The 26,839-nt window shown below is 49.4% G+C and overlaps 11 protein-coding genes across 11 annotated transcripts, besides 14 other annotated features; all 11 read left to right on the top strand.

Moving 5' to 3' along the window:
• Positions 1 to 459: 459 nt before the first annotated feature.
• Positions 460 to 509: a sequence feature (A-rich).
• Positions 510 to 579: 70 nt separating this feature from the next.
• Positions 580 to 3,264, top strand: TraAM80_01078 (uncharacterized protein; the record flags this gene model as incomplete). Its single annotated transcript, XM_029378132.1, has 1 exon — positions 580 to 3,264. One exon carries the CDS (start codon positions 580 to 582, stop codon positions 3,262 to 3,264), a length of 2,685 nt encoding a protein of 894 aa, XP_029241982.1.
• A 274-nt stretch (positions 3,265 to 3,538) lies between these two features.
• Positions 3,539 to 3,588: a sequence feature (GA-rich).
• Positions 3,589 to 3,758: 170 nt separating this feature from the next.
• Positions 3,759 to 3,793: a microsatellite.
• A 50-nt stretch (positions 3,794 to 3,843) lies between these two features.
• Positions 3,844 to 3,873: a microsatellite.
• A 17-nt stretch (positions 3,874 to 3,890) lies between these two features.
• Positions 3,891 to 6,773, top strand: TraAM80_01077 (uncharacterized protein; the record flags this gene model as incomplete). The annotated part of the gene is made up of 1 exon (XM_029378131.1): positions 3,891 to 6,773. The coding sequence occupies one exon, from the start codon at positions 3,891 to 3,893 to the stop codon at positions 6,771 to 6,773; it is 2,883 nt and encodes a 960-aa protein (XP_029241981.1).
• Positions 6,774 to 7,279: 506 nt separating this feature from the next.
• Positions 7,280 to 7,305: a microsatellite.
• A 1,275-nt stretch (positions 7,306 to 8,580) lies between these two features.
• On the top strand, positions 8,581 to 9,756 carry TraAM80_01076 (putative retrotransposon hot spot (RHS) protein; the record flags this gene model as incomplete). The annotated part of the gene is made up of 1 exon (XM_029378130.1): positions 8,581 to 9,756. One exon carries the CDS (start codon positions 8,581 to 8,583, stop codon positions 9,754 to 9,756), a length of 1,176 nt encoding a protein of 391 aa, XP_029241980.1.
• Positions 9,757 to 9,870: 114 nt separating this feature from the next.
• Positions 9,871 to 9,887: a microsatellite.
• A 184-nt stretch (positions 9,888 to 10,071) lies between these two features.
• Positions 10,072 to 10,101: a microsatellite.
• Positions 10,102 to 10,171: 70 nt separating this feature from the next.
• On the top strand, positions 10,172 to 11,833 carry TraAM80_01075 (uncharacterized protein; the record flags this gene model as incomplete). Its single annotated transcript, XM_029378129.1, has 1 exon — positions 10,172 to 11,833. The coding sequence occupies one exon, from the start codon at positions 10,172 to 10,174 to the stop codon at positions 11,831 to 11,833; it is 1,662 nt and encodes a 553-aa protein (XP_029241979.1).
• Positions 11,834 to 12,039: 206 nt separating this feature from the next.
• Positions 12,040 to 12,076: a microsatellite.
• Positions 12,077 to 12,421: 345 nt separating this feature from the next.
• Positions 12,422 to 12,456: a sequence feature (A-rich).
• Positions 12,457 to 12,551: 95 nt separating this feature from the next.
• Positions 12,552 to 13,685, top strand: TraAM80_01074 (putative dynein heavy chain; the record flags this gene model as incomplete). Its single annotated transcript, XM_029378128.1, has 1 exon — positions 12,552 to 13,685. One exon carries the CDS (start codon positions 12,552 to 12,554, stop codon positions 13,683 to 13,685), a length of 1,134 nt encoding a protein of 377 aa, XP_029241978.1.
• Positions 13,686 to 14,248: 563 nt separating this feature from the next.
• On the top strand, positions 14,249 to 14,992 carry TraAM80_01073 (DNA recombination and repair protein RAD51; the record flags this gene model as incomplete). The annotated part of the gene is made up of 1 exon (XM_029378127.1): positions 14,249 to 14,992. The coding sequence occupies one exon, from the start codon at positions 14,249 to 14,251 to the stop codon at positions 14,990 to 14,992; it is 744 nt and encodes a 247-aa protein (XP_029241977.1).
• Positions 14,993 to 15,744: 752 nt separating this feature from the next.
• Positions 15,745 to 16,452, top strand: TraAM80_01072 (putative helicase-like protein; the record flags this gene model as incomplete). Its single annotated transcript, XM_029378126.1, has 1 exon — positions 15,745 to 16,452. The coding sequence occupies one exon, from the start codon at positions 15,745 to 15,747 to the stop codon at positions 16,450 to 16,452; it is 708 nt and encodes a 235-aa protein (XP_029241976.1).
• Positions 16,453 to 16,619: 167 nt separating this feature from the next.
• Positions 16,620 to 16,655: a microsatellite.
• Positions 16,656 to 16,834: 179 nt separating this feature from the next.
• On the top strand, positions 16,835 to 17,728 carry TraAM80_01071 (radial spoke protein Ci-RSP9; the record flags this gene model as incomplete). Its single annotated transcript, XM_029378125.1, has 1 exon — positions 16,835 to 17,728. One exon carries the CDS (start codon positions 16,835 to 16,837, stop codon positions 17,726 to 17,728), a length of 894 nt encoding a protein of 297 aa, XP_029241975.1.
• A 93-nt stretch (positions 17,729 to 17,821) lies between these two features.
• Positions 17,822 to 17,850: a microsatellite.
• A 434-nt stretch (positions 17,851 to 18,284) lies between these two features.
• Positions 18,285 to 18,309: a microsatellite.
• An 83-nt stretch (positions 18,310 to 18,392) lies between these two features.
• TraAM80_01070 (uncharacterized protein) lies at positions 18,393 to 20,510 on the top strand (the record flags this gene model as incomplete). The annotated part of the gene is made up of 1 exon (XM_029378124.1): positions 18,393 to 20,510. One exon carries the CDS (start codon positions 18,393 to 18,395, stop codon positions 20,508 to 20,510), a length of 2,118 nt encoding a protein of 705 aa, XP_029241974.1.
• Positions 20,511 to 20,528: 18 nt separating this feature from the next.
• Positions 20,529 to 20,611: a microsatellite.
• A 420-nt stretch (positions 20,612 to 21,031) lies between these two features.
• Positions 21,032 to 22,621, top strand: TraAM80_01069 (UDP-sugar pyrophosphorylase; the record flags this gene model as incomplete). The annotated part of the gene is made up of 1 exon (XM_029378123.1): positions 21,032 to 22,621. One exon carries the CDS (start codon positions 21,032 to 21,034, stop codon positions 22,619 to 22,621), a length of 1,590 nt encoding a protein of 529 aa, XP_029241973.1.
• A 25-nt stretch (positions 22,622 to 22,646) lies between these two features.
• Positions 22,647 to 22,669: a microsatellite.
• A 403-nt stretch (positions 22,670 to 23,072) lies between these two features.
• Positions 23,073 to 26,822, top strand: TraAM80_01068 (ribosomal rRNA-processing protein 12; the record flags this gene model as incomplete). Its single annotated transcript, XM_029378122.1, has 1 exon — positions 23,073 to 26,822. One exon carries the CDS (start codon positions 23,073 to 23,075, stop codon positions 26,820 to 26,822), a length of 3,750 nt encoding a protein of 1,249 aa, XP_029241972.1.
• Positions 26,823 to 26,839: the final 17 nt, after the last annotated feature.

Here is a 26,839-nt window from a genome sequence, read left to right as displayed (position 1 = left end):
ACCCCCACCACCACATCCACGTTTATGCACAGTGACTTTCGCAACACGGAAAAAGCGCATGTGCGCTTTTCTCTTTTTCAAGTGTGGCGCATTTTTTTTGTTTTTGTTCTTCCTCCCGGCATGTCTCCCCTTCCTTTTTTGCTTATTTTCCTTGCGGAGAGTAGCTGAGGACATTTTCGCATATATGCCGAACGACAAAAGATAAATGCGAGAACGGGAGACTGGAAGAAGAGGAGGGGGAAGTGGGTACGAGTCATTGACATGAGGAGGAGCAAAACTAAGGAGAAGGGGAGAAAGGAAAGGCAAAAAATGTGTACGTGTGCGGCTCTCTGGGTTATGTATTTCCGGCCACCCAGCTCCACTGATTACGGTCATGACTGTTGGGTTCGCGTCAATTCCTCCTGTTACTCTCGTTTCGCCAAGAGAATGCAATTAACATAACAAGAGGTGCTTACAACGTTTCTTTTTTTTTTTCTTATTGTTAAATGTCTTTTATTTTTGTTTTGTGTGTGCCACTTTTTGAAGGGGGTGGTACATGCGCATGGTAGGAAGAAGGGAACTCGCTTAGCTCCCGCCTTAATGATCATCACCGAGGCTGTTTTTGCGTGCTTCCGTGAGTGGCATCACGATGTTGTGGCCAGTGCGTTTTTTGCAGACAATGAGGACGTGTTGTTTCTCCTTTCATCTATGAACGTTGTGCCAGGAGCTGTGAGGGCGCAGGAGTCCGGTGAGTCCACCACGGTGCTTGCGGTGCATACGCGCTGTTGTCAAGGCTCTCGACTTTTTTCAGAGCCGGAGCGTCTGCAGCTTTTGCAATTACTGCAATCACCGTTGCTTATTCAGGAAGACAATGAAATCTTTCTCGTAGGCAACAGCAAAAACATGGATGAATCCCAAACGGAGGATTTCTCAGAACCAGATGGGAGGAGCATCATCAATCGACTACTGCGCGAGCTTCACTTGTCATCCTGCTGGTGGCGTCAGGGGGAGTTTGTGCGACACATGCTAAATGCACCGCGCTTCTCCCCGACCAACAATTCTATGATTTCTCACCGCTGTGCCGCCGTTCTGTTGACAGATGCCACCTCCGCCTCCCCACAAGGGACGAGTCTCGCACTCACGCCTGGGGGTGGGTCTAACGCCGTGAAGCTATTACTCCCAAGAGGGTCGCCACCGTCGTTTATTCGCAGTGCACTGGTTTTGCCTCTAGTGGAGTGCCTGCGTACACGGATGGCACAGACATCAAGTCGTTTAAGAAGCAGCGCACCGATGAATCTACTGCGTGTTATTTTTGCCTTAAAGCGTGCGCGTTCCTCCGAAGAGGAAAACGGGGACAGTGGTGACGAAAGTGAGGACCTTGTGCTGTCTCTCTCTCTCTTACTCGCCCTCCTCGGCTACACTTTGTCGCGGGGAGTGTCACAGAACACATGTGAATTGGCTGTAAATCCTAACTCGTGGGAACAACTCTGTGTGGATATGCGATGTCATTTCTGTGGTGGGAGACCGCAGCTAACTCTTGAAAAGATGGTGGCTGACGAGTATCAAGAGCCACTGCCACCACGGGAGCAAAACACTGAAGGGGAGGAAGTTACGGAGGGGGACGAAAAGACAAGCAGTGAGAAGGGGAAAATTGTATTGCTTACGGACTCAGCTGCTCAGCATGGATCAGGAGAGGCGATGAGCTTAAATTGCCCCACACAAGTATCGGAGAAAGCGACAGCACAACTGCCGGTTATTGAAAATGAGCATGGAAATGTGTTGGCGCATGTTGCTCCTCTATGTATCGAGGACGCAGCCACAACGTCTTCTTCGGTCCGATTCCATCACACGATTCACTTGAGTGAGCAAGAGAAAATCTCTGGTCACCATCGTTCCTGCCCTTGGAAGGCATTGTTTCTTCGGTCTGTTCTTGCAGACGTCATTCCCTCCACTCCCTCGAAAGAGATACTTTTTGAGCTCTACAACGCCACAGGTGAAGGAGGATCTCTGCGGATATGTTTCAAACTTTCGGAGGTGGCAAAGTTGATGGAATGCTGGAGACGCAGTTTGTATGCCGAGTCTGTTTGGAGGGAGAACTACATCAAACATCCACTGCCGGTGGTGTTGCCATCACTGATTCCATCTTCTGCCGGTTCAGAGACGGAGGCATTTCTGGCGGAGTTGGCATCCCGTAGCGCAGGGGATGAGGGCCTTAAACTTGGACCCCTCATACCTCTCTTTGATGACCGCAGCCCCTGGGATAGTTACTTTCGTGTGGCCTCCTTCTTGAAGGCTTCTACTTCGGTGGATAACGGGGAAGGTGAGGGACGCGCGATGGATGCGGCGGAGAGTAACAAGCCTCCCAAGGTGGAGGGAGGAGGACACTGGAAGGCGGTCTACGATATGGGGCGTCGCTACATCTTAGCAGCGGCGGACGAAACAAATCAAGAAACGGGTGTGGAGTTGTTGGCGAAATTCAAAGAACAGTACCAGAATAATGTGCAGCAAGGCGCAACAGGAGGCCATGCATCTTCGCCGCTTCAAGGAGTGATGTGTAAGCTGTTTCACTTACTTCGTGAAGCACTGAATATTGACTCACCTCATGGCAGAAAAGCTATTCTGGAAGGATCATCAGAGGGACAACAAATACCTGTGCAGGAGCAAAAACGTGTTCACTCATTTTTAGATGCACTTGACGACGTGGTGGAAAGGGTTACACAAGAGACTCTCTTGACGCAAACTGAGGATCAAGTCAAACACCCTGCTTCATTCCACGGCAATAGCAATGAGAGCACCCCGAAAAAAGAAGGAGTCAGCAGGGCTCAGCACAAGCAACAAAAGCAACACCAGCAATATAAGCAACACCAACACCAACAACAACAACAACGCCAACACCATAAACAGCAACAGCAGAAGCAGAAGCAGCAACTTTGTCAGCAAGGCCTGCAGCAGCCTTGGACACAGCAAATACTTTTACCACCTTCTTCAGCACCAGAAGGCGTTTTCCCTTTCTCTGCCATGGGGCCTGGAGGTGGTGTTCTACCAACACCAAGACCAATCTTGCAACAGCCACAGCCGCCGCCGTTTCAACCAGCTGTGCTTGGTGGAGAATCTATGTGGGCTATGGACAACACGTACATGCAACGACCTTCTGTCATGGGGCAATCTCGAGCGCCGGTTACCAACCCTGCTCTAGAGCGGAAAGGTGGGCGCGGTGGGAATCATCGTGGTGGGCGGAGTGGTGGGCGCGGTGGCCGAGGAGGTGGAAACGCATTTAGGGGGTGAAGTTGCGGTTTTTTTTTCTTTTTGTGGCAACCAAAAAGTGAGATAATGATGAAGAAAAGGAAAAGAAACTGTTCACATTAGGAGGAGGTGAAAACAGGAACAGAAAGGACGAACAGATGAGCACTGTGTATTCTCTCTCTGTCTGTAACGATGTTGTAAGGACCACGGCGAGAAACTAGCTTCCTGCTGGGATGGAGCCCTTTCCACGGGTACTTCAATTAATGCGCAAATATTATGCGTGGGTATGGGTGTTACTTTTCGTTACACGCGCAAACTCGCGCTCTCTTTCTTTCTTTCTCTCTCTCTGTGGGTGTCTCGTTCTCTATTTTGATATTATTTTATTTCTTGTTTGGTTTTTTTTTCTCGAAATGAGTTGTTTATTAGGAATTTCGTGCCTCTCTACCTCTTAGGTACAGACGGAGAGCAAAAGCTGAGGCGAGGGAGGGATCAACGAAGGAGAATCGAAAACAGAAGCTGCAGCGTCAACATCAGAGAATAAAACGAAGAAAAAAGCAAAAAAAAAAAGAAACGGGGAAAAAATCACATAAAAAGGGGCGGCTCACGGAAAGCAGGTGTGTGCTGTCTCTCTCTCTCTCTCTCACTCCCTCTTAATTGTACCTCTATTCATGTCATTTCCCATTGAAATGATCGAGCCCAGTCAGGATTGCGCCTCGGTGCTGGCGCTGACCTCACAGCAGGTGGAGGAGGAGATGAAAGTGGTGTCTTTGTTGCGGCAGGAACTTCGTAACAGTCACGAGGACTACGACGGAACGGCTTCAGTGGGGCCTCCCTTTGAGCCGGATCATCGCACGGTAGATGCAAAAGTGCTACGTACGCTGAAGTGTTCAAGTTACCCCTTTATTGTCTGCGAAGAGGCACCCGCGTCGTATGAGGCTCAGGTACCGTATCACTTGGAAGCTGTTGTTGAGAAATTAGAAGAGGACCTCCGGAATTTGGATGAATATTTGCAGAGTGAGAAGGCACTACATAAAGAGTTCACTGGACGGTCGTGTTCCACATCATCCTCGGATGGCTTCCACAGCAGAGATGGATCCGGGGGGTTTCAACAAAACGAACAAATTCAAACACGGAATTCGGATGCGATGCAGCTCTTTACAGAGGTGATGGGGAGAGATGCGTGCTTTGCGGATGTATCCAGAGAAGTTTCCATAGTGCGATGGTACACACGCTGGGTTGTCTCTCATTCCCTCCACTCCCTGGAAGAGGCATTGGAGCAAATAGAGTATGTACTATCAGAAGGGGAGTTAACCACGGAGAGTGAGTTATTGGAAGCCATGCATGAATTTTGCTTTGTTGAGGCTGTCAGCACACTCGAGCATGATCGTCGTGAGGTGATTGAGGCAGAGCGACGCCGAATGCATTCTTGCAGTCGAGCATTTCGAGAACATCTTTCACCGCTCGCTATTACCGCTGCCACCAGCTCATTTCTTACTCCAGAGGAAAAGTACATATATCAGGGATACCACAATCAATCGGAGCATGCGATGATGATGCTTCACCACGGTTTGCATGTGAACTTTGTATCAAAGGCCTGTGATTCATCCCTTTTGTTTTCAGGGGAATTCTGTCTATCGAGTCTTGCAACGAGGTCAGGTTCATTTTACATGCGGGATGTTGGAGATTTGGATGAAGTTCGAATTTTGTCAGATACCGCTATGAGGGCATTGCACGAGGAACGTGATGTCATTACGAGTCTCCTTCAGAAAATACAGGAGCGACAGGAGACTGGTGTAATGCTACGGACAAAACATGAAAAGCATCGAAGGAGTCGTTTAGCTGCAATGTTAGTCTATAAGTGTTTGGTAGATGATATCGTTATGCTTCAATCACAGGCATGTCGAGCTAGGGACTTTCTCTTGAAATATGATAATTGGATTTTGCGTCACTGTGGCACGAGCCATCAAGCGATGGTAAAACGTCTGGGAACTTCTTCAAATAATGCGGATGTGCCTACGAGGTTAATGGGTCGTAAGACGCCACAGCGTACATCAGTATCTCCCACACGTGAGAGGTCTATGCTGCTTTTATGCCCCTCACTAGCTGGTCAACTCCCACGTCATATTGAGGAAGTCTGTGATTCCCTTATGTCTCTGCTGAAGCTTTCCAGGCGATCGCTTGGTGCTGGCACCTCAACTGGGGTTTGTGAAACCGTTTACCGACACTGGATGTGTCTGTCGCTTCGCTACACATGTGTGCAGATTGTGTGTGGGAAGTGGCCTGGTGATCTTCTTCTTGATGGCATGGATGACATTGCAACCAACTTGATTCGACTTGTGTCGGACTCCATGTCTAGTCTTGGTGCAGTGCAATCTCACGTAACCGAACTGTATGTGGTACTTCGGTGTTTTCTTGGCCTTGTAGCGAATGGGACGACGAGGCGGCAAACGCAGCGAGAGTTCTTGCGAACAGCAAACGGGTCTGCTACGGCTCTGGCCGCTGCTGCTCCTTCTAGTAGAAGCACCAAGACAGGAGCGAGGCGCAGTTTTGACATCCCTGTCACCTTTTCCTTGGACAGGGATGTCTTCTCCATGAGGCGGGATATAAATGTAAGTGATGACGATGACAACAACATCTGGGGTGTTCTTTTTGACGCCCTTTGGTTTCAGGCGGACCCGTCAGGCTGCGCGCACGGCGGGTTTCTTTGCAATGATTTTGGTGCAGCTGCAGACAAGGACTTCTCCTTTCTTTGTCTGGAGGGCATAACACTTCCCGATCGGTTGCCTAAAACCGCAAACGGCCACGGACGATCTCAGAAATTACATATGAGCCTTCATTATGCCATTCTTCCAGTAGAGGCTTCACCTGCGCTCTCTTTGGCACAAGTAATGAGGGAAGATGCGACGGCTATGGCATCGACTTCTGTTGTGGCGCGTTACAGCTACATTCGACGCATGTTGCACGTTCTTTTTATATTGGAGGACCGCCATCTGCTGCAGGATTATGCTTGTCGCGGAGAGGAGGTTGATTTGGTGCCGCTTGAAAACACCGTGTTCTTTTTGCGTAAACGAGAGGAGAGAAAAATATCAAATGAGAGGATGAATCATTCTGGCGTCTCCTTATTGCGAAACGGTGATGGTGCACCTATCACACGCAAGTGTACGACTCTTGTGGGCATCTTGCCTCCTGCAGCGGTGCAACTCGCGCGGTACAACGCTATTCCCACTGGAACGGAATATCCTGTTCCCTGTGGCGAAGCGCCCTCAATTGCCACTCTTAATCTGTTGATTGGGAGTATGCTGAAGAAGATTGCCTTATGCCGGTCACCCCTGCTGGATGATATGTACAAAATGGGGGACAAATTATACAATCAGGGCATCGAGGCTGCTGAGGAGAGCGGCTTCAATTGTAGGGGCCAGGGAAAAGCGCTAGTTTCACCCTTGCTGCGATCCCTTGATGACTACATCTTCAGCCCGGACTTTGATACACTGGTGAAGGAAGCAGACGATGAGATGCGTCGACAGAATGCAAAACAGCTTGTACTTCGCTAGCGTTGGTATCGGTGTCATTTCCGATTTTCTTTTGTGATTCTATTGTTTTGTTGTATTATATTGTTCCTCCAACGTGCTTTGTTTCGACCGTGTGATGTGTGGAGAGGGGATGGGTGGGCCAAGCGCCGCTGCTGGGACGTGCAAAAGTTTGAGGCAGGCCATGGAGGGAAGACTGACGTGGCATTTCTTTTTCATTGCCAATAATTTTCTTCCTTAGTACTTCTTTGCTTGCACAACATAGTTTATTGTTTTTTTTTGTTTTCCATCAACTTGGTTTTCAGCTGTCGCGTTTTGTGTTCTTGTATTTGTATGTGTGTGTGTTGTTGTTGTTTTGCGTTCCTTCATGCGTTATTATTTTCCGTCATTATTTGGAGAGAGGCGGGACCTAACGGTCAGTCACAAACGAGTAGTAGCGTGAAACACTTTTTGTAGGGCGCCCAATTTTTCTCCCTCCCCCTCATTCACTCATTAGGTAGAGAGATGGAAGACAAGAAAGCGTCTGCGTTTGTGTGTGTGTGTGTGTGTGTGTGTGAACGAGCGTGGTGAGGCACTCTGCATGCTGCATTCTGGAAAGTAAAAGGCTGCGTCACCTACAGTTGTGGCAAAAGAAGGCATCCTCAACAGGTGTGCATCGTCTTATTCCTTTTGTCGTTTTGTCTTTTCTGCCATTCTTTTCTCCACTGGCAAGGCTGGTTTGCGCCTTGGCGCAGCCGTTTCTTTCAACTGGCTCGCTCCTCCCGCCCAAGTGACCATTTCATTGTGATGAATGACCAAGAAGAGGGGGAGTTATGATTTAAAAACAGGAAAAAAAAACGGTGGGGGTTAGCTGCAACTGAAACAAGGTGAAACTAATAGTCCATGACGGGAGTGTATGTGGAGTGGAAGCCGATGATGATGGAAGAAGGATGGCATCTTTGCATTTGGTGTCCTTTCCATTTTTGCATCTCTTTTCCATTTGTTTTGCCGTCCACCCCCCTCCCACACACACACACTACCCTTTTTTTTTGTTTACGAGTGCCTTTGTCTTTATGTTTGTATCTTGCTTTGCATAGGCGTGGCTTGCATAGTTGATGTTTCGTGAATTCGGTCTGCCGTCGCCTCGCCACTGCTGGTGGGTGGAGACACAGGAATAACGACGACGCACCAATGTACGAGTAGCTCTGCAGACGCCCAACGCACCGTCTGCCGTATTATCTTATTGTCTTCTTTTTGTTTGTTGCTTCCGTTGTAGCTGTTCTTTCCTTGTCTCTTTTTTCCTATTTTGTTTATTCTGGTTGTTTCGCCAGTGGGGGGGAAAAAAAGGTGGAGCGCGGGCGTGAGTCTCTGCTGCGCGGAGGAGAAGAATGAATGGGCGAGGGTGATAAATATTGGGGAAAACACGTGAATAATAACGCAACTCAAAGCCGGAATACAAGAATAATATACGAGAACAAACCACACCTTTCCATTTATGTCCTTCCTGCTTTACTGTACGCTTTCGGGAGCGGAGTTTTCAGCATCTTAGGGGCACATTCATGTTTACTACACTCAGCCCCTCCACATACACGCATGGTGAGGAGTGGAATAAGGGCAGCCCATTTTTACATGTTTGATTGTGTGCATGTTTGCGTGTCTTGTGAAACTGGTATGTATTCGCTCCTCATACATGCTGAAGGGTATTAACATCTTCAATATTCTTCTGGATGACCGTGATCAATCTTCTGATTTAGCCAGTGCTTTGGATTCCCAACAAATATTATGTTAGTAGGAAAGCTACAAAGGAAAGTCTCTCATAGATATTATTTACTATTGGTGTAAATTTCCAAAGATGGTAGCAAGGGAAGGGGCGAGAGCCGAACAAGTGCTTAAGGTCCTGTGTGGTGTTTCATGGGTGGTAGTGGGCGGTTACGGAGTCGCCTTGTGTTACCGTTTTGGGGTATTCAGAAAGATCCTTCCAAAATCCACTGCAACTGCCATTGAAGGCGTGGTTGAAAAGATAAAAGCGAAAACAGAACCCCTTGGAGACGCTCGGCGCTACGTCATTGCGCGTCGTCATCTCATACATGTGTATTCGCTATCATCGTTGGGAATAGTGTTTGCAGCCATGGGTGGGACCACCTTTTTTGTGTTTCCAAAAGTTCCAATTGCTATTCCGATAGCGTTTGCTTTGTTGCCCTCCACACTGCTTCTCTTTCTACCAAAAACCATGATGCTTCACATGGGGCGCGTCGCTTCCTTGCTTACATCTTGTTTTGCGTTTGGATATTCCTTTGGGCCGATTGGATGGGTCGTGTGGGATTCTCTTGATGCATTTCTCACGGTGATGGTGAGTACAATGGCTGGTCTCTGCGTGCCGTTGTTTCTGACGCGTGGAATGATTAGTTTTGTCTTGAGCTCTCAATTGCTTTCATGCACACTCTCCTTGGCTGCCGTAACCACACCACTGCTGTTTGAGATTGGGGCGAGCTCTTCTGCTTCATCTCCCGTGCCGTTTCCGGTAACCAACTTGCCACCCGGCAGTAATCTGGAGATGCTGCGTCGTGCCGACGTGAATGTTCTACTTTCACTTCAACTTCTCTCTAATTTGGGGATTAATCTTCTGCATACACTACCTACCATTGTTTACTTTGTGCGATGGAGAGGGAGTGAGGAAGAGCTCTTGGATTCTGTTGACCCTTTGAAGGAAAGCATGTGCATCTGCGCCGGCGCAGCATATGTACTGTGGAGGAGTTTTTCCTGGGCATGCCGTCGACTTGTTCTTACTGTTGCCAAAGATGACACGAAAGACACTTCAAGGGAACTTCAGAAGCAGCGTGGGCACTTTGCAAACCTGTCTTTTTACACGCAACACGTAAGCGGTGTAGGAGCATCTTTGCTCCTTTTTCTGTGGTACGTTCGGGCAGTTTCGGCACTGCAACGCGGGGAAACGGTGGCGACACTTGAGATGCTTCGACGCGTGTGTGCGCAGGTGTCTCCTGTTAGCTTAATTATAAGAAACATGTGAGTATCCCCTTGTAACTGATGGATGCTGCCAACAGATGTGTCAAAAGTACATGACGAGATGCGTTGAGTGCAGTGGTGGCTGTACCTAGTTTTGTTATTGTTCTTGCTTGCTTCTTGGTGGTGGTGGTGGTGTGCATGGGGGAAAATACAAGGAGTTCAATCAAGGTCTGTTTTTTTGTTTTTTTTTCTGTCGGTGTCTGTTGTGGTCGCTCCAAGGCATGTTGACGAAATAATGTTTGACATTGCGCACCTATGAATGGAGTAAACCCTCTTCACAAGAACCTTCAAAAAAGACAAATAAAAAATGATTTACCTCTTTTTTTTTTTTTTGGTTTTTGTTTTATGTCCAAAATAAAATCGGAAGTGAGTGGTGCGTGAAATTTGAATTCGGTGCGTCTCATCCCGCACTTAAGGGAATGGTGGTATCTTCGGAATGCCAGGCGAGTCTCGTTCTCGGTGTTCCACCGTACGTCGCTGCAGGAGCCTTTAAGGACATCACCAGCATCAGGGATTTTGGTGTGAATAAGTTGATCTCTTGCTGTATCCTTGAGACATTGCAGGATTCTTCGACAGTCGGCACGTTGCGTCGCATAACACTCGACTTACCGGGTCTCCCGACCTCAATTCTCCGGGAACGGTTGGCATCCGTGGAGGAAAATTCCTATCGCACCTGCGTTCGCATGGACTACGTTCCATGTGACCCAGGGGAGGCCCACCGTTCAGTATTTGGTGTGGAGGGGACAAAACTTTTGTTAAACGCTTCCACCTTCATAACTGTTACGGCCGTTTCCAAAAATCCTAACCGATGTTTCTTGGAGATTTGTGCAAAATTCAGCGTGGACGTCGACGTCGCACCGGACGGAATACAACGGGCAACCGACAACCCAACATATCGTGATATCGCGCAGTTTTGGGAACTGTACGTCACCTCCACGGCTACAGCATTGGAGGACTATCTTCTTTCTACGGCCTTTGCCACCGCTGAGCGTCAACCTGACATGGCGACAGAGAAGGAATTCAACGAGGTCGAAGATGAGTACTGTCAGTGGGCTGCGAAAAGATGTGGGCAGATTCCGCGGGAGGAGGCAATGCGTGTACTCGAGAAGGCCCTCAATGCCTGGATGCGTGAGCGACGTGAACTTAAGCATCAACGGATGATAGGCGCACAGTTGATGATGGATGCTTCCGGATCTGCTGCTGTGGCCGCAACAGCAGCACGTGCACTTTCTTTGGCAACTGCGAGCGAAACTTCAACTAATAAACATTCGGTACCCAAACAGCCCCGCCGCACAACAGCCGCATTGGCTTCAAAGAGCCCTACCGTAGAGGCGAATCACTCAATGACATCCTGGGTTTCAACGACCCCGGTCATTGGAAACAGTTCTAAGGCGGACATGGAAAAGACGGAGCACGTGCCGTTCTTCTCGCCTGGTGGTGGACGTAGTTTGAGTCCTAATCCAGCGGAACGCGAGACTGCGGCGAAGTTGGAGTCTGAAGTACAGAGTGCCGCACCACCTCACCGACCTGCGGCAACGGTGTTTAAAAAGGAACTTCTTGCCGAATTCTTGACAGAGCTTGGTACAATCAATGAGCGGGTGGCACAAGTGCTTTTTGAGTCATTGGACACACGTCATGAGGGCTTCATCACGGAACAACAAGTAAGCATGGTGCTCGGCCATCTGGACCCCTTGGGGCTCTACGAAGACCAAGATGGAACAATGCGCCTAATAGAGGAGTACCGACAGAATGTGAGCTCAGGCAATTTCCGAAACAACGCGATTGGTCAGAAATCTTCAGACACAGGCCCGGCTTTTTCCACTGATGTTGCTTCATCCAACAATTCCTCACCGATAACGTTAAAGGACCAGGAAATGGAAGGAAACGAGACCGCGGCTGAAGAACTTACTCCAGTTCGGGCTTTGATCTGTCGTCACAATGAACAGAAGATGACTATGATGGAAAAAATGATCAAGAAGCGTACAACAGAGGTGATGAGTAATTATGCATACAGGACTCGCGGGAAACTGTACTACGACGAATTTTGTTTGATGATGCTACATCTTTTGAAGGAATATTGAGAGCTCGTCTTCCGCCGGTACTTTTCTTTATGCACCTCTGTCTCTTTATTGCATTTATTTTTCCATTTTTTTCTTATTGCCCTTACTTCCCTGTGTTTCCCCTTTATCTCCAAAAGGGGAAAAAGTGGAGAGAAAAGCGGGGGAAAGGCAACGACATGTAAACAAGATGTTTGCCCACATCATGAAGTCATTAAACACACACAGACATATATATATATATATACATATATATATATATATATAGAACGGGGAAAATCGCCATTAGTCGAGGAGAGAAAAAAAGACAAGGAGGGGGTGGACAATATTTAATTCTTTCTTTCGTGCTCTTTTTCTCTGGGTCACTTCCCTTCTCCCACTAGTCGCTATTTTTTTGCTTTCTCATGTCTTCTGTGGGCTATTTAGTGCCTGCACGTTTGTGTGTGAGTAACCCTGTCCCAACTATGACAACAGCAACAACAAAAAGGGTCTCACTGGAAAAGGCATGGGGTACTAGATGTTGTTTTGCGTGTGTGCGTCTCGCATTTGTTTTTTAAGCAGCATTTATTGGAATGGAATGTTTTTCGGTATTGTTGCTGCTGCGTATTGGTCTTTACATATATTATTATTATTACTTTTTGTTTTTACGAGTACCGCAATTTGGGGGAGGTGGGTCGTAGCGGGTGGGGGGGGGGGGGTTTCTGTGAAGAACGTAGTAGAATTGCAGGAAACCCAACGTGTGATGGCAGAAGCAGCGACAGGTGATGGTGCCCTTCGCCGGGCCTACACACGCAGCATGCCCGCAGTCCTGCGTCCCCTTTCACTACTAGAAGAATCCATGGCCGATGTACAGCTGCAGTGGGAGGAAATCATTGAGAGAGTGATGATGGAAGATGCTGTTGCTTCGTCCGTGCATGCCGCAGTGCATCGAGTGGAAAGGCTCGCAAGCCAATTGAAGGCGATTAAGCAAGAGTTGCTTCCACTAATGAAATTCTTTTCCCACCACGAAGAGGATTCACAACAGTCTTTTCTACGGTACTGTTCCTCGACTGTGAGAGCACACGCTAGTGGCGATCACACGGCTCCTGATGTGGCTCAAGGGGAGCAGACGCGCACCAAGCGTTTGGCTGCGTGTGTTTGGGTCTGGAGCGTGTGCATGGGGACAATTCTAAATGACTTGGAATTGCTTAGTAGTAGTTTGTCATTTGCTGCATGTGCGGGTCTCTTTGACAACCCCACGGAAGCAGTATGCAATGTGGAAGCTAGCGCCTTCTTTTTGGGCAAGACGGCGGGTAATGAACCCACTCTCTCGGATGGGGACGTTTTGCTTGCTTGTCAACTGCTTTATCATTTGTTTACAGGAGATGATTTCGCCGCGGAACGGGTACTTCGTCGCGTTATGTCGCTACTAGGTGAATGTGAAGAGGGGCACGATGGCAAAGAGTGCAGAGGGTGCATGCTTAGCCGTCTGGCACGCATAGCAGAGTGGGTGGCAGCCGAGGACTATGGAGCACTACAGGCCTTCATGAAACTCGACTTTTACACAGCTGGGGGTGCTTTCCACTCGCTACCGCCGCTTGTTGTCTACTTTACACAAATGATGCTGGACACCGTGGTTCACCGCCAGTTGGTGCAGAGGCACCTTCAGAGCGCTTGGCGTCCCGTGATCAGTGTGGACAAGCCCGCTAGAGCTGCGCTGCCAGATGTCTCATCAGGCGCAACGATGACGCTTTCTTGTGGTTTGTCAGGGATTTTCAACACGACAACAAGACGCTTGAGGGCATGTTCTCTTTTTCGTCGCGAGAGTTTGCCCCCGCGGGTTCCATGGCCCATCCCTGAGGCTTTAGTTGATAGCTGCTTTAGGGTGCAATGGTAATACCTTTGCGCATCTCAAAACTCTTTTTGGTTTATCTTTCTACGATTGCCGCGGCGATGTCACGCGCACAAAGTAATGTGTAAAAATCATGCTGTCTGATCCACGCATCTTCTTCAACGGCTTGAAACTTGTTCAGATTGCTTTACTTCCTCTCTTTTGCTAACAGCGCTTACCTCCGTTTCTATCGCTTGTTGCTTTTTCTGTATGTCACATTTGACTGGAAAAGGGAAAGCGCGATGTAAGTGGAGCATAGCAGCTGCCTCAACCCTTCCCTCAAGGCGAAGCTGCAGAATGCGGGCTTGCTTTGGTTGGATGATATCTGTTGCCTTTGGGAGAAACAGTTGCACAACGAGGCTGAAGGCGGGCCGCCTCACGAGGCTGCTTCCACTGCCATCCTTTCTTCCTCCGCCACGGACGCCGCATCCCGTCTTCTTGTGCGGTGTCCGCAGCTGACGCGGGCGGAAGCCGTAGATGTAGTGAACGCTCTTCTTCCCCTTTACCGGGGGAAGGATCCTTCGGAGAGTGGATGTTGTCTTTTTCCTGATACTCGAACCTTGGAAGAGATGTTGAAACTAGAGGCCGAGAAGGAAAGCGAAAAGGTCACGACGTTTTGTAGGGGCATGGATTTGCTTCTTGGTGGTGGGATGCAGGTGGGTACGGTCACAGAGGTTTGTGGCCCACCAGGAGTTGGGAAGACACAGCTGCTTATGCAGCTCGCAGTGAATTGTGTGTTGCCGAAGGAGTTGGGTGGGCTGAATGGGGCATGTCTATTTATTGATACGGAGGGAAGCTTTGTGCCGGAGCGTTTTCGTGAAATTGCTCATGCCGCTGTAATGCAAGTGAAAGAAATTATTTTGCGACGGGAGGCGGAGGGTTTTGTTGGCAATAGTGCGGGAATTGTAGACGAGGACGGCCTGACTGTTTCCTTGTCCCTTGGTAGCGGTAGCCGCAGTGCTTCCATTTCAGACTCGTCCACATCACGCAAGCGAACTCGATCTGGGGCGATGGGTGCCTCTTTGGCCGCTCTTGCCGCTTTTTTCACAGTGGACCACATTCTTCAGCAAACACAGTGTCTTCGCGTCGTGGATGTGATTTCGCTCATGGCATTGCTGAACGTGCTGCCTACATATCTTGCCTCCCATCCAGGAACACGGATGGTCGTCATTGACTCCATCGCGTTTCCCTTCCGCTCCTTTTCTCAACTTGGTGCGCATCAGCTTGGAAGTGAAGCTCTAGAGGGTGGAACATCTGCCACCGCTATGGACACCCAAACAGCACATGTGGCACCGTTCACGTTTGCTTTTTAGGTGCGGGCAGTTGTTGCAAAAACACGCCTGGGAGCAGAATATTTGCATTGTTGTAAGCAATCAAGTAACGAGCCGCACGCTGAAGCATGGTACTCCTGAGTGCTCCCGCATTCTTATACCCGCACTGGGGGATTCTTGGGCGTATGGGCTCTCCACACGGCTGCTGCTTACACAGCAGCATGATGCGATACGGGAAAAAGAAAAACACAGCGATGGAGGGAGTTGCCACCAAAACGTGGTCTTCATAACCTCTGCTGTCAGTGGGGGACTCGAAGTTGGCAGCGCGGTTAATGCCGTGCAGCATCGTGTGGCACGTCTTGTGAAAAGCCCTACACAACCGCGTGGAGAGTGTTGTTTTTCCCTCAGCCAGAAAGGTGTGCGTGATGTGTGCCGTGTGTGGCCATGACGGGCCGTGGCAAGGTTTGGTGGTCGTTGTTCTGCCTTTCTCCGTAATGATCTATTGACAGAGGCTCCGTATGGAATAATACACGCTATCTTTATATAAATTTATATCTTTGTCGCGTTTTAAAAATATTTTTTCCCCCTTTTTTTTTCTTGTATTACTTTTTTAAATGATGCCCTTTGGATGCTTGATTGCTTCCATTTTTTTTTTTTTCCTCTTTCTTGTTTTGTGGTTTATTTCTGTCTCGTGGCGGGGCGCTGTGCTCGACGTGGCAATAGCAGCAACTTCGGCAGAAGCTTCACGAGGCCCAGTAAGGGCAACCTGCGGAATTTCTGGAGGGAGTTGTCGTATGGGGCAACTCACCTCAGCCGCTAACGCAACGGGTATGCGGGCGGAAAGCGATAGAAACGATGACGGTGTTCTTCTCGTGAAGCCGGAGGGTGAGCAAAAGCGTCCGTTGCCGCCGTATGAACTGCGAGCAGAGGAGCTTTACAGATCGTATGTACGGCCATTTCAAATAGTGCCCCCGCTTTTGCGGACGTCTGCGGGCTTGTCGCCTTCTTCGTCTGAAGCGGAACAAACCCTGCTGAATAGCCTTCATCGGCGATGGAATTCGCTTGTTGTTTCTCAGGTTCGCTTAATGGAGCGGGAGGCGCTCCAACTGCAGAAGGCCGGTGACGCAGGTGATGAAGGCCACGCAGTGGCGGCGACTGATGGTAAAGGGGTACTTGCTCATGGACTGCAAGAATTTGCTAATTCTTGGCATGCGCTTGCAACAAGTGCCGTGAATCAGGCGAATGCAGAGGCGCATGCGATTGACAAGACTCTTGCTGAAGTGAACATAACACTCGATAGTGTGAAAGGGGTGGCTGATGAGCAGAATCATGTTGCTGAATTGTACAATTTTGTTGAGGATGAGACGCACGCCTTTCTTGAGGAAGTGACTTTGGCTGCACGGCTGCTGCAGGACGATGTTGTGGCTCAGTTGAGGGACACGTGGTCACTGATGAGTGATGCGGAGCGGGCGGATTTTCAGGCCGACCCCAACAAGCTTTAAAGGCATACGGCGTAGTCCTGATGGACGTGTCTTCTTTTGTTTCAGTGCTTGTGGCTGTGGATTTTGCAGCTTTAGTACGCTCTTGGTGGGATGTCTTCCCCTGTTGGCATCTCTTCTCTCTTGTACATATTTCTCACATTTTTTTTTTTTGTTATCTCTCACTCTACCACACCACATATGCACACGCACACACACACACACACCTACATGCCTTTTACTTGATGACTCCTTTTTTGTTTTGGTTTCAGATCTCTGTCTTTTTCTGCGTGTTGATTCAGTTGTTTCCACCCACCCTACCCCTCTTTTCTCTTTTTTGTGCTCCCTTTCGCCTATTCTGTAATGCCCTCCTCGCTGCCATGGTGGTCGTCTGCTGGGCAGTTTTATGTCTTTGGCGGACGTCTTCACCTTTGCACCCGCCACGGGTCATGTCTTCTCCACGAGTGAGCGTGTCGCGCTTGCGACGTCGATCCCACTCTTGATGGAGAAGAGCAAGCGGCGCACGATGCTGGTGTGGGGAAAGGTGTACGGCTTTAAAAATGACTACATAATTGTGCAGGCCTTTGACGACGACCTTGTGGCGCAACCGGTCATTTACTATTCCGTCGATGGGGGTCTCTCCTTTGTGTTTCTCGGAACGACGGAGTCGCTGATGCAGCGCACCATGGACGAAGTTGTGAATGAGAAGCAGAAGAAGATGTTGATGTACAGAATGCGTGGACCATTTATGGGTGACCCCTCGTATGAGTATCGGGTTGTGGACGAGCTGACGGGAAGCACCTCCAGCTACAAGGAATCCCTGCGTCTTGTGCTGTTCATTGATGCGCACGACTTTCACTGCCGCGTCGCACCGCGTGGGGCGTACTACCGTGAGCTCCGCAACGCCACGCTCCCGCCGGAGATCAAACGCAACGCCGCCTTCACAGGACTAAAGCGTTCCCACGAGGAGGCACTCTCGCTGCGGAACTACTACCACTTGCGCGCACATAACCCATACATTGAGTTCATTGCGAAAGCCGAGGGGTCGCTGTTGCATGCAAAGTCTGGGCTGGAGCGGCTTGAGGAGGATCAAAACCTCGACGCCATTTTTTTCCCTATCAGTGACGATCTTCCGGGGGGAGTCTGGCGTCTACGGTACGACCCGGTGCATAACGTTGTCCTCGGGAGAAACGTAAGGTTTGTAGGATCGATCTTTTATCATGTACCGGAGACAAACAAGTACGGCACCATCTATATTGGGGACGGCAACATCAACCACGACATTGCCTTTGAATTGTGAAGAATAAGAAGACGCAGTCAGATTCTCACATACAAGTGCATAAACGAATGCATGCAAGGAAAAAGGAACAAACGACGACAGCAAAACCCGGATAAAAAGACAAACAAACGAAGAAACATACACGATGACAGTGGTATGTACTGCTCTGGCCCAGTCGGTTTGAGTCCCTTTTTTACTTCTTCGCGTTAGATGACGATGTAGAGTTAGGCTCCCTCTTTATCTTCCTTCCATTGGATATGGAGAACTCAAATATGGGGGGGCGGGGCACAATGCCATATTGAGGCGGCTTTGCACATGGCATTGCCTACTGCTTTTCTTGTTGTTTACCTTTTCCTTTCCCTGTGGATGCGTCCCACTTCCACTTGCTGCTTTTCTATTTCTGTCTCTCGCTATCGCACTGCCGTGTGAAGCCTTTTCGTGCAGTTACATACCGCACGACGGGCATTAATATAATTTCCCGGGATCACTTGTTTTTGCCCCACCGCGGTAGGTTGGGGGGGAAGACGGTGAAGAAGCGCGGGTTGAAAAATACACGCAGGGGAAGAACACCAGAACGAAAAACAAAAAAATCAAAAAAAAAACGTAGCGAGGCTGTGTGGAAAATATATATATCAACGAACAATAACCAAACAAACGAGGGGGAGTCACGCAAATCCATCTGCGAATGATGCAGCGTACAGTGAGTTGCCTCGGTTACGTTCGTGTTCCGGCTGCCGCCGCAGACATCATTGGGACAGGGACACACCGTCATCACCATTTGCATCAGCAGCGTCAGATCACAACGCGGGGACAATTTAATCCGGTACATGACTTTGCGTATGCCATAGAGCGCGGTGTACGCGCGAGGGACGAGAAGGCATTTGAGAAGCTCATCACCAATCCCGGTCCTCTGCGCATTGCCTATTCACCCGACTACTTGGACTGGCTTTACCGCTGCTACAAGGCGAAGGTCAAGTACCTGGATGCACGTGCGGCGGCGGAGAAAAAGTTTAACGGCAACCTCATTAGCAGCGAAGTGGTGACAAGATCCTCAGGTGAACCAAACAATCCCTTGCCGGGTGCCCCACCACCAGGCATGTTTCTTCGACCCCCACATTCGTTCCGTCGCATCTCAGGTGAGATGAGGCGCAAACATGCGCAAGAAACCCTTGATGAGGTTGCCAAGGCGCAAGGGATGCTTGATCTTTTTGAGCGTCAGCCACAGTTTCCAGCCATTCACATTGATCGATGCACGCGCTTTCACCTTGTTGAGTTGTTTAAAGAGATGGTGCTTGAACGCTCCCTTGAAGCCACTGCAATTTGGGACAAGGCATTACTCTATCGCGCCATCTTGTCAGAGCGGAAGCCGTCCTACCCATCTTCATTCCGTTATATCTTTAACGCTGTCGAGGAGACCGTGTTTGCGCCCAGCTCGGTCAACTGCCCCTCACTTGAGGCGTACTACTACTTTTTGTATTTGGTGAAGAAGTACTACATTGACAACGCTGTGGAGGCACACGTGGTGTTGCGTTGTCATCGGGAGCCGAATATGTCAGATTTACTCTTCTCAAATCCCCCACCGAAGGATGATGTAGAGGTGCGACAGGCAATTGAAACCTTGCGGTCGGCGGAAGCCACTTCTTCTGCCGCTTCATCCATCGCAAATAAGAATGTGAGCGTGGGTAATAATCGCGGCGACACTGAAAAAAAGGACGCCTCTGGCGCTAAGGCGAAAAGATCTTGTCAATTTGTACCACCTAGTATGTATCCACCCATTGAAGCGTTGTGGCGTTGTGAGGAGAATTTGGCGCTGCTTAAGATCATTCTCTTTGGTGAGTTCAACTTGATTGTCTCAGAGAATCCCTTTGTGAAGTTTCCTGGCGCCCACGCCTTTCTTACAAGGCCCTACTCTACGGAATCCTCAAAAGGCACAATTGACGGTGCCAGTCTTGCCCATGTCATTGCAGAGAAACGTGGACATCTGCTTCCTTCATTTCCACGGAATGTGGCGTTCGCCATTGATGGCCGGGCTCAGGATTTACGTCGTCTGCAGCAGAAACACCACCGTGATGACATCGTCAGTTTTCAGACGTTACTGCGCAGCACGCACGTTGAAGACAATCCCTCGACCTTTTCTAGTTACTCGGATTGGAGCTATTTTAACCCGAGAGCTGTACGTGCAGAGGAGCGTGACAGACTCACACGAAAAGGCATAGTCGCTCTGAAGGAATATGATTCCGCCACTGAAGACATTTATCGGCGTAGCTTTGAGGATGCACAGGCAAGTAACTTCCAGCGTGTGACGGAGGCATGGAATACCTTTCCACCGTATTTGCCAACACTACCACATTTTGTTTCCGTCATTAAAAAAGATCCTCACATTTCTTTCCTGTCTCATGTTGGGTTGCCAGAGAAAATTGTCAGTGCAGAGGCCGCCGCTAAACATAAAGAGTTTGAGAGGCGTATTTACCAACTTGCTCGCGCGTTATATCACACGGCTTTGGAGTTTCACATGGAGACGGTGCGGCGGGTGAATCGGCAGAAGGTTAACATCGCGGCCTCCCTCTTGGATAGTTTTGTTGAGCAAGAATGGGCATCCATGCTACAAGAGAGTGATTCTTCGGAGACGCTAATGGGTCAGAGCGCTCTGCCGGATAAAAAGGCGGATATGGCACGGCGACTGGGACGCTACATGCCTTTTGCGCGCCGCTCACTTGATGAGCACGGCTTCCCAACGGATGCCCGCGCTGACGACTACGCACGGTGGATGGAGGCTCCTGCCCGAGTGAAGAGAACTGCTTAGGGTGTAGGGAACAAGGTCGACCAAAGAACAAGGAACAAAGGAAGAAGAACAAAAAAAAAAAGGCAAAAAGAGAGACAAGTGAGGAAAGAAGAAAAAGAAGATGCCGGCTATTGACGTGCTGGTTTTTCTTATTTTTTTACCCCTCATTCCCTCTTCTACGCGTGAAATTCTGCAATTTATGTTCTTGGTGGGTATATATTCCTTACGTTGTCTCTTTGTCTCTCCTCTACGTTTTTACCCATATGCGACTTCCTTGTGTGCTTGCTGTTGGCCTTTATGCGTCTTTTATGAGGTTGCTTTGACTCTAACGCTTGACAGTTGATAAAGTAGTAAAAGCGAAAAGACAAAAAAAAAGAGCTTTGGACTACTGGGGCCCCTTCCCCCTTTGAGCAGCACGCACCGTTGCATCACAGTTCTACATCATCTCCTGTACGCGAGGGTCAACGGTGATTGGAGTAAAAGCATTAAACCAATACATTTATTTTTCTTTTCTCATATATATTTGTGTGTGTGTGTGTCCAATGAGCGATGTAGTTGAGTGCATCCAACGCCTAAAAGGCACTGACCAGGATCATATTCTGGAGATTATTGAGCATGGCAACGAAAAGGACCGATCAGTGCTGGTGAAACAGCTGGCGGTGGACCTTCATGGTGTGGATTTTCACCATCTCAACGATGTTTTGCGCCAGAGCCGGGAACACGGCATGGATCACAACATTACAGCGGAGACGGAGCCACCGTCCGATAATTTTTTGTTTGACGCGGTGGAGGCACGGCAAACCGGAAACAAAGGCGTTGAGGAGCTGGAGCAGCTTGGCTATGAGGCCATTCACGCTGGACGTGTGGCATTTTGTATTTTGGCTGGTGGTAGCGGGACTCGACTCGGCGCGAACGTTCCCAAAGGGCTCTTGACATGCGAAGGCCTTCTTGAGGGAAAATCGCTATTTCAAATTAACTGTGAAAAAATACTCCGACGCGAAGAGCTGGCGACCTTCAGATGCGGAGGCGTTCCCTCAGCAAAGGTACAGCTCCTAGTGATGACTTCTATACAAAACGATGAGCAGACACAGCTGTTTTTTCAAGAGGCGAACTATTTTGGGCTTGCGAAGGAACAGGTGCACTTTTTTATGCAAGCGTCTCTTCCGTGCTACGACGAGCACACCGGAAAAATACTCATGGAGTCTTCCAACCGTATTTGTACTTCGCCTAGCGGAAATGCCGGGCTGTATACGGCCTTAACGGATCCTCCTCGGGGTGCGGAGGAGTCTGTGATGCAGCGGCTGGTTCGTATTGGCGTAACGCACGTTCAGATTGGAAACGTGGATAACCTAATTACCAGGGTTGCGGACCCATTGTTTCTTGGATACGCCATTAAGGAAGAGGCACATGTCGTGGTAAAGGCAAGCCCAAAGGCCAGACCAGACGAGGCTGTTGGTGTTTTCGCGCGTGTTCGCGGAGAATGGGGAGTTGTCGAATACACTGAAATTGGCGAGAGGGCGACGGAAGTGGATCCTGCAACTGGAAAACTGAAGTTTAACAGTGCAAATATTTCTTCCTATATTTGCACTGTTCGCTTCCTGCAGCTTGCGGCTGATCGTATGAAGACCTTTACGCGGTACCACCTTGCACATAAAAAAATACCTACTGTAAATGGCCTGACGATGGGGATCAAACTAGAGGGATTTATTTTTGATTTATTTTGCCTTGCCAAGGAATGTGTGGATCCATCCGTAAGGAACAGTGACGGTTTTTGCATTATGCAGGTAAATCGCAGTGAGGAGTTTGCCCCCATTAAAAATGCGAAGGGAGCATCAAGTGACACAGTGAGTGAGGCAACACGACTCTTGTTGGCGTTACACACACGATGGTTGTCCACTGCCCTCAGTTCCGTCTCCTCAGGAGGGGGCAGTGACGCTCAAGACGCAGCGGCGGCACTTGCGGTGCTGCAACGTAAAAAGGAAGCTGTGGAAATATCACCGCGTGTATCAAGCGAGGGAGAAGGGCTAAAGCCGTACCTTCCGCGTGTGATACATCAACTTTTACATGTTTCGTGTAACAGGGTTGTTATTCGGCGGCCGGACGAGGTCCCGCTGAGGCCATCAAGCATGTAGAATGTAGGGGACAAACAACTGAGAGAACAACAACAACAACAAAAATAAATGGAATTTATATATCTACTGTTTACTCCTTTTTTTAAAAAAAGCATCTCCACTTTTTTTTTTATGTTCTTGGGGAGATATAATGTGGAGTACATGAACGGTGTACTGTTTTTTTTTCTTTTCGGATTCTTCTTATTTTCTTTTAGATGTATCTGGGGAGTAATGAAAATGAGTGGCTCCATGTGAGCGTGTGTTGTACGGTGGGAGGTCATCATGGTTCTCTCTTTTTTTTTTTTACTTCCTACTCTTCCTTTTCCTTTATATATATATACATTTTCTCTATGCATTGCGTTAGGCTTGTGTGGTGGCGATAACAGCGAGGCACCCACGCACGCATTTTTTTTTTTTTGACGGAGCAGCGAAATTAAGGACAGAAGAGTTTGAGATTAAAAGAGGAGGAGAAATGAAGCACCAAGGCGAGGGTGCTGGTGGGAGGGCACCCCTCAAGAATACGCGGAAGAGCGCAAATATGAGCCGTCAGAAACTCTTGCAGCTGCGGCGTCAAGCGCTGGCGGTGAAGCGGCAAAAGGCGGAGGTGCAGAAAGCAGAGCTGAAGAAGGCGGCGTCGAGGCGCATCCAGTCGGCATACAATAAAAAGACACATAAGGCATTTGACCATAGCATTCTGAAATGCGTGCAGGGCGGACTGGTGGAGTCGATTGAAAGCCTTGGCGAGACTGTTAGTCCGCTGTCGCTTTTTATGGCTTCCTCTACCGCCCTTTCACGGTCTCCAGAGAAGCACCACATTCCATACATTCTTGCAATCGCATCGGCCTGCGCACCTCGCCTGAGTCAAGGTGTCTTGCTGCATCAGCTAGATTCCGCTATCACATTAGCGGAGCAAATTATCGCGGAAAATGTGGCAAGTAATTATCTTGTTGTGGTCAAGGCAATGAAGTTTGTTCAGCAATTGATTTTATCCATTCAACCTCCGTCCATGCAGATACTCGCATCTTTTTCTCGTCTGGAGCCAAGCAAACTACAGGTTGACACCATGAAAATGTACATGGTAACCTTTCGCAAACTCCTGGAACGTGCGGCTCTAAGCGAGGCATCGTCGTCATCAAGTTCACATTCCGTTCGTGATGAGAACACAGGTGCCTACATACTGGGTGAGAACCAAAAGTTTTTTGTAGAGGCCTTGCCGCGATTTGTAAAATTGTGTGTTTCCAACTTCACAGACGCGCCTGTTAGTCTTGTCTCATCGACGACGTCAGAGCTTGCTGGGCTTTTCCAGCGCACCCTCTCGCCGTACATTGTGGAGTCAGTGGGGGGACGTGAGATGATTGACAGCATTGTCTCCACCCAGCTGTTGGAGCTGTTGAAGCCACACTGTCAGCTATACTGGGGGTACGCACTTGAGGTGATGGAAGCATTTTTTGACCGGCTAAATTATCTCAAGCGCACTCCTTCTGGGGATGCAATGCCTTTTATGCAGCGTTTTCCTTCATTCCCATTTGTTCTCCGCGTACTTAACAAACTGCGCACCATGGACGACTCAAAACTAAATGGGAAGATTGAGCGAGTGATGGTGTCTATTGGGAAAGGCATGCGTGTTCAGGAATTTGTGAGTGTTATTTCGTTTGATCCGCGTCGAGCACACGACGCTGAGCTCCACGCCACCGACGCTACTACCGAGAAGGATGCGTGGGCCACTAGTTACGTGCTAAACATCATTCGACGCATTGCACCGCACGATTCGCTACCTTTCTTTGTTGAGCACTTTTTCCCACTTATTCAGTTCTCTCGCAGTGTCGCCTTGGAGTATGAAAAACAGCAACGTGTGGAACTAGCTAACACGTGGACGGCGTTGCTGCAGCAGTATTGGCGTGTGGGTGTCGGCTTCTGCCACTACCCGCGAACCATCACAAAGGAGTCGTTTCGTGACGTTGCAAAGCAGTTGGTGGGCCTCTTGTCACATCCGCTCTTTGTGGACACCAGTGCTACCGCCCTACACGTCCTCTGCGACGGCTACCACGAACTTGGGACTACGGAGTCGCTGGAAGATGAAACTGCGAGCGACAACAACGCGGATGACAGGGAGGAGCGCTTGTATGAGGATCAACGGGAAACCGGTACGCGGGGGAAGCGTGCACTGCCAATGAAAAACAGTCTTGAAGATGACACACACTTTCTCTCTCTGAATGATCCTACGTGGAACCGCCACGTCTATCATGGCATCTCTCAGGAGGCCGCTAAGGATGTGTGCGAAAATGTCATTGCGAAGTTTAGCGCCAATATTATGCCGAAACTTTGCAACACGTTTGAGAGTCACGACTCGACAGCCGTGTTGTTGGCAATTCAGAGTTTCTCACGCGTCTGCACACCGGATGTCATGCAGGTCATTCTGAAGGGCATTCTGGACCTTGGCACAAACATTGCACTGCAGACGCAAGAAAAGGATCTTGCTGCGGGGAAGAAGCCGAACCACACACCATTGACCGGAAAACGTCGCATGATACTTGACATCTCGTGCGCCGTCATCGCTCAGCTCCCTGTGGAACATGTTGTGACACTTTTCAATGACATCATTGAGCCAGTCTTGATGGATCCGGCACCCGAGTCCCGTTTATTGCAGAAAAAGGCGTACAAGCTTTTGTTTGCCATGTTTGAACATCGTATTAAAGATATTTTCCAACTATTCCCTCGTATCGCTGGACTTCTCACGGTTGGACGTCAACATGTCACAATTTCAGGCATAAAAATGCGGCTACGATGCCTTGTATGGGCTCTTGACGCCTGCAAGATGTACCATCCAGAGCAGATTGTCCCTATGATTCGGACAATTGTGGGAGAAACCATCATGCTTTCCCGTGAGCGTTCTAGTGAGACACGTGCCGCCTCAATGGATCTTTTAGAAAAGATGCAGCGTTACCTCGTCGGCGCTGGTAATCCGGTGAATATGCTTTTGCATTTGGTGCTTGCCGGGTTTTCAGGGAAAACACCATGGATGGTTTCAAGTACAGTGGTGGCCATGGCAAAGCTTGTGTATATCACCCATCAGGAATTGCCAGAGGCAGACCTTGAAGGCGCCATTGCACTAGGGTTTCGCATGATGGAGTCCGCCGAACCGGATGTTAGGTCCTCGGCGGCGATGTTTGCACGGATGGTATTAAAGCTCATGAAACGATGTCCACGCGTTGCAGCAGCGATGGAGAAATCACTACCCAAGCTGCTTCTTGCCATTGCTCTCACGACCTCTCAGCCACGTGTTTCTAGCAACATTCGTCTGCAGATGCGGGTGCTGCTTGAGAAATGTATCAAACGCTTTAGTTTTGAGCGTCTGCACCCCATTTTCCCCATTGGTTCGAAGAACTTCCTTTGCTACACGCAGAAGATGATGCGACGGGAGCAAAAGAAGGAAGAACGGGAGCTTAAGAAGCGTATTGATGATAAGAAAAATGAGTTTGATCGTCTCTTCCTCGGGGCTGTGATGAAGGCTGGAGCTGAGGATGATGCAGAGCGCGATTTACTGCAGGCAGGAGCCTTAACAAGCTTTGTGTCTGCGTACACCGTGCCCTCTTTCGCCGCGGCAGCGGATGCGGAGGACGACGGGGATGAACTTGACACCATGCACCTTGAGTTTCAGGACGGTAAGCTGCACATCATGAGCATTGAGGAAAAGCGCCAGCAAGTCGAGCGTCAACGTCGACAGGAAATGGCCAATCGCCTGTTACACCGCGGGAATCATCTGGCGCATGCAGACTCGCTCAACGAGCGGGCGCTGGGCATGCGCAGCAAGCGCTCTCGGTCAGAGGCCGAGGACTTTGAGAATGACGAGCTTCTGCTTCGGTATGGCAGCAAGATTAACAGCGAGTCGGCCCAAGGCACGATATCTACGGCACAGTCCCGCGTTGGCCCCGGAGTAAACCAAATTGAAAAGCTGCGAGACCAGAAGCTTGAGAAACGGGAGCTGAAGCGGATGCGAGTGGAGGAGGATATTCGCAAGGGCGAGGAGTTCAAGGGAACCGGTGAGGGTGACGTGCGGCGCGGCAATGTGGCACCGTACGCCTACATTCCGCTAAACAGGCAGTACATGAATAAGCGCCACCAGCGGGAGGCGCTGCAGCGACTCATGACGGTCGCTCATCCACACGTGAAGGGAAACAAGGCCAAACTTGCCAGTCGCGCCAAAAAACGCCACAGTAAGTGAAGATCAGCGGGAGGAGA

Source organism: Trypanosoma rangeli, assembly GCF_003719475.1.
Source record: "Trypanosoma rangeli strain AM80 chromosome Unknown Tra_15.4_contig_00021, whole genome shotgun sequence".
Taxonomy (NCBI): Eukaryota; Euglenozoa; class Kinetoplastea; order Trypanosomatida; family Trypanosomatidae; genus Trypanosoma; species Trypanosoma rangeli.
The sequence above is the reverse complement of the archived record's forward strand: the minus strand, read 5'-3'. Positions and strand labels throughout refer to the sequence as shown.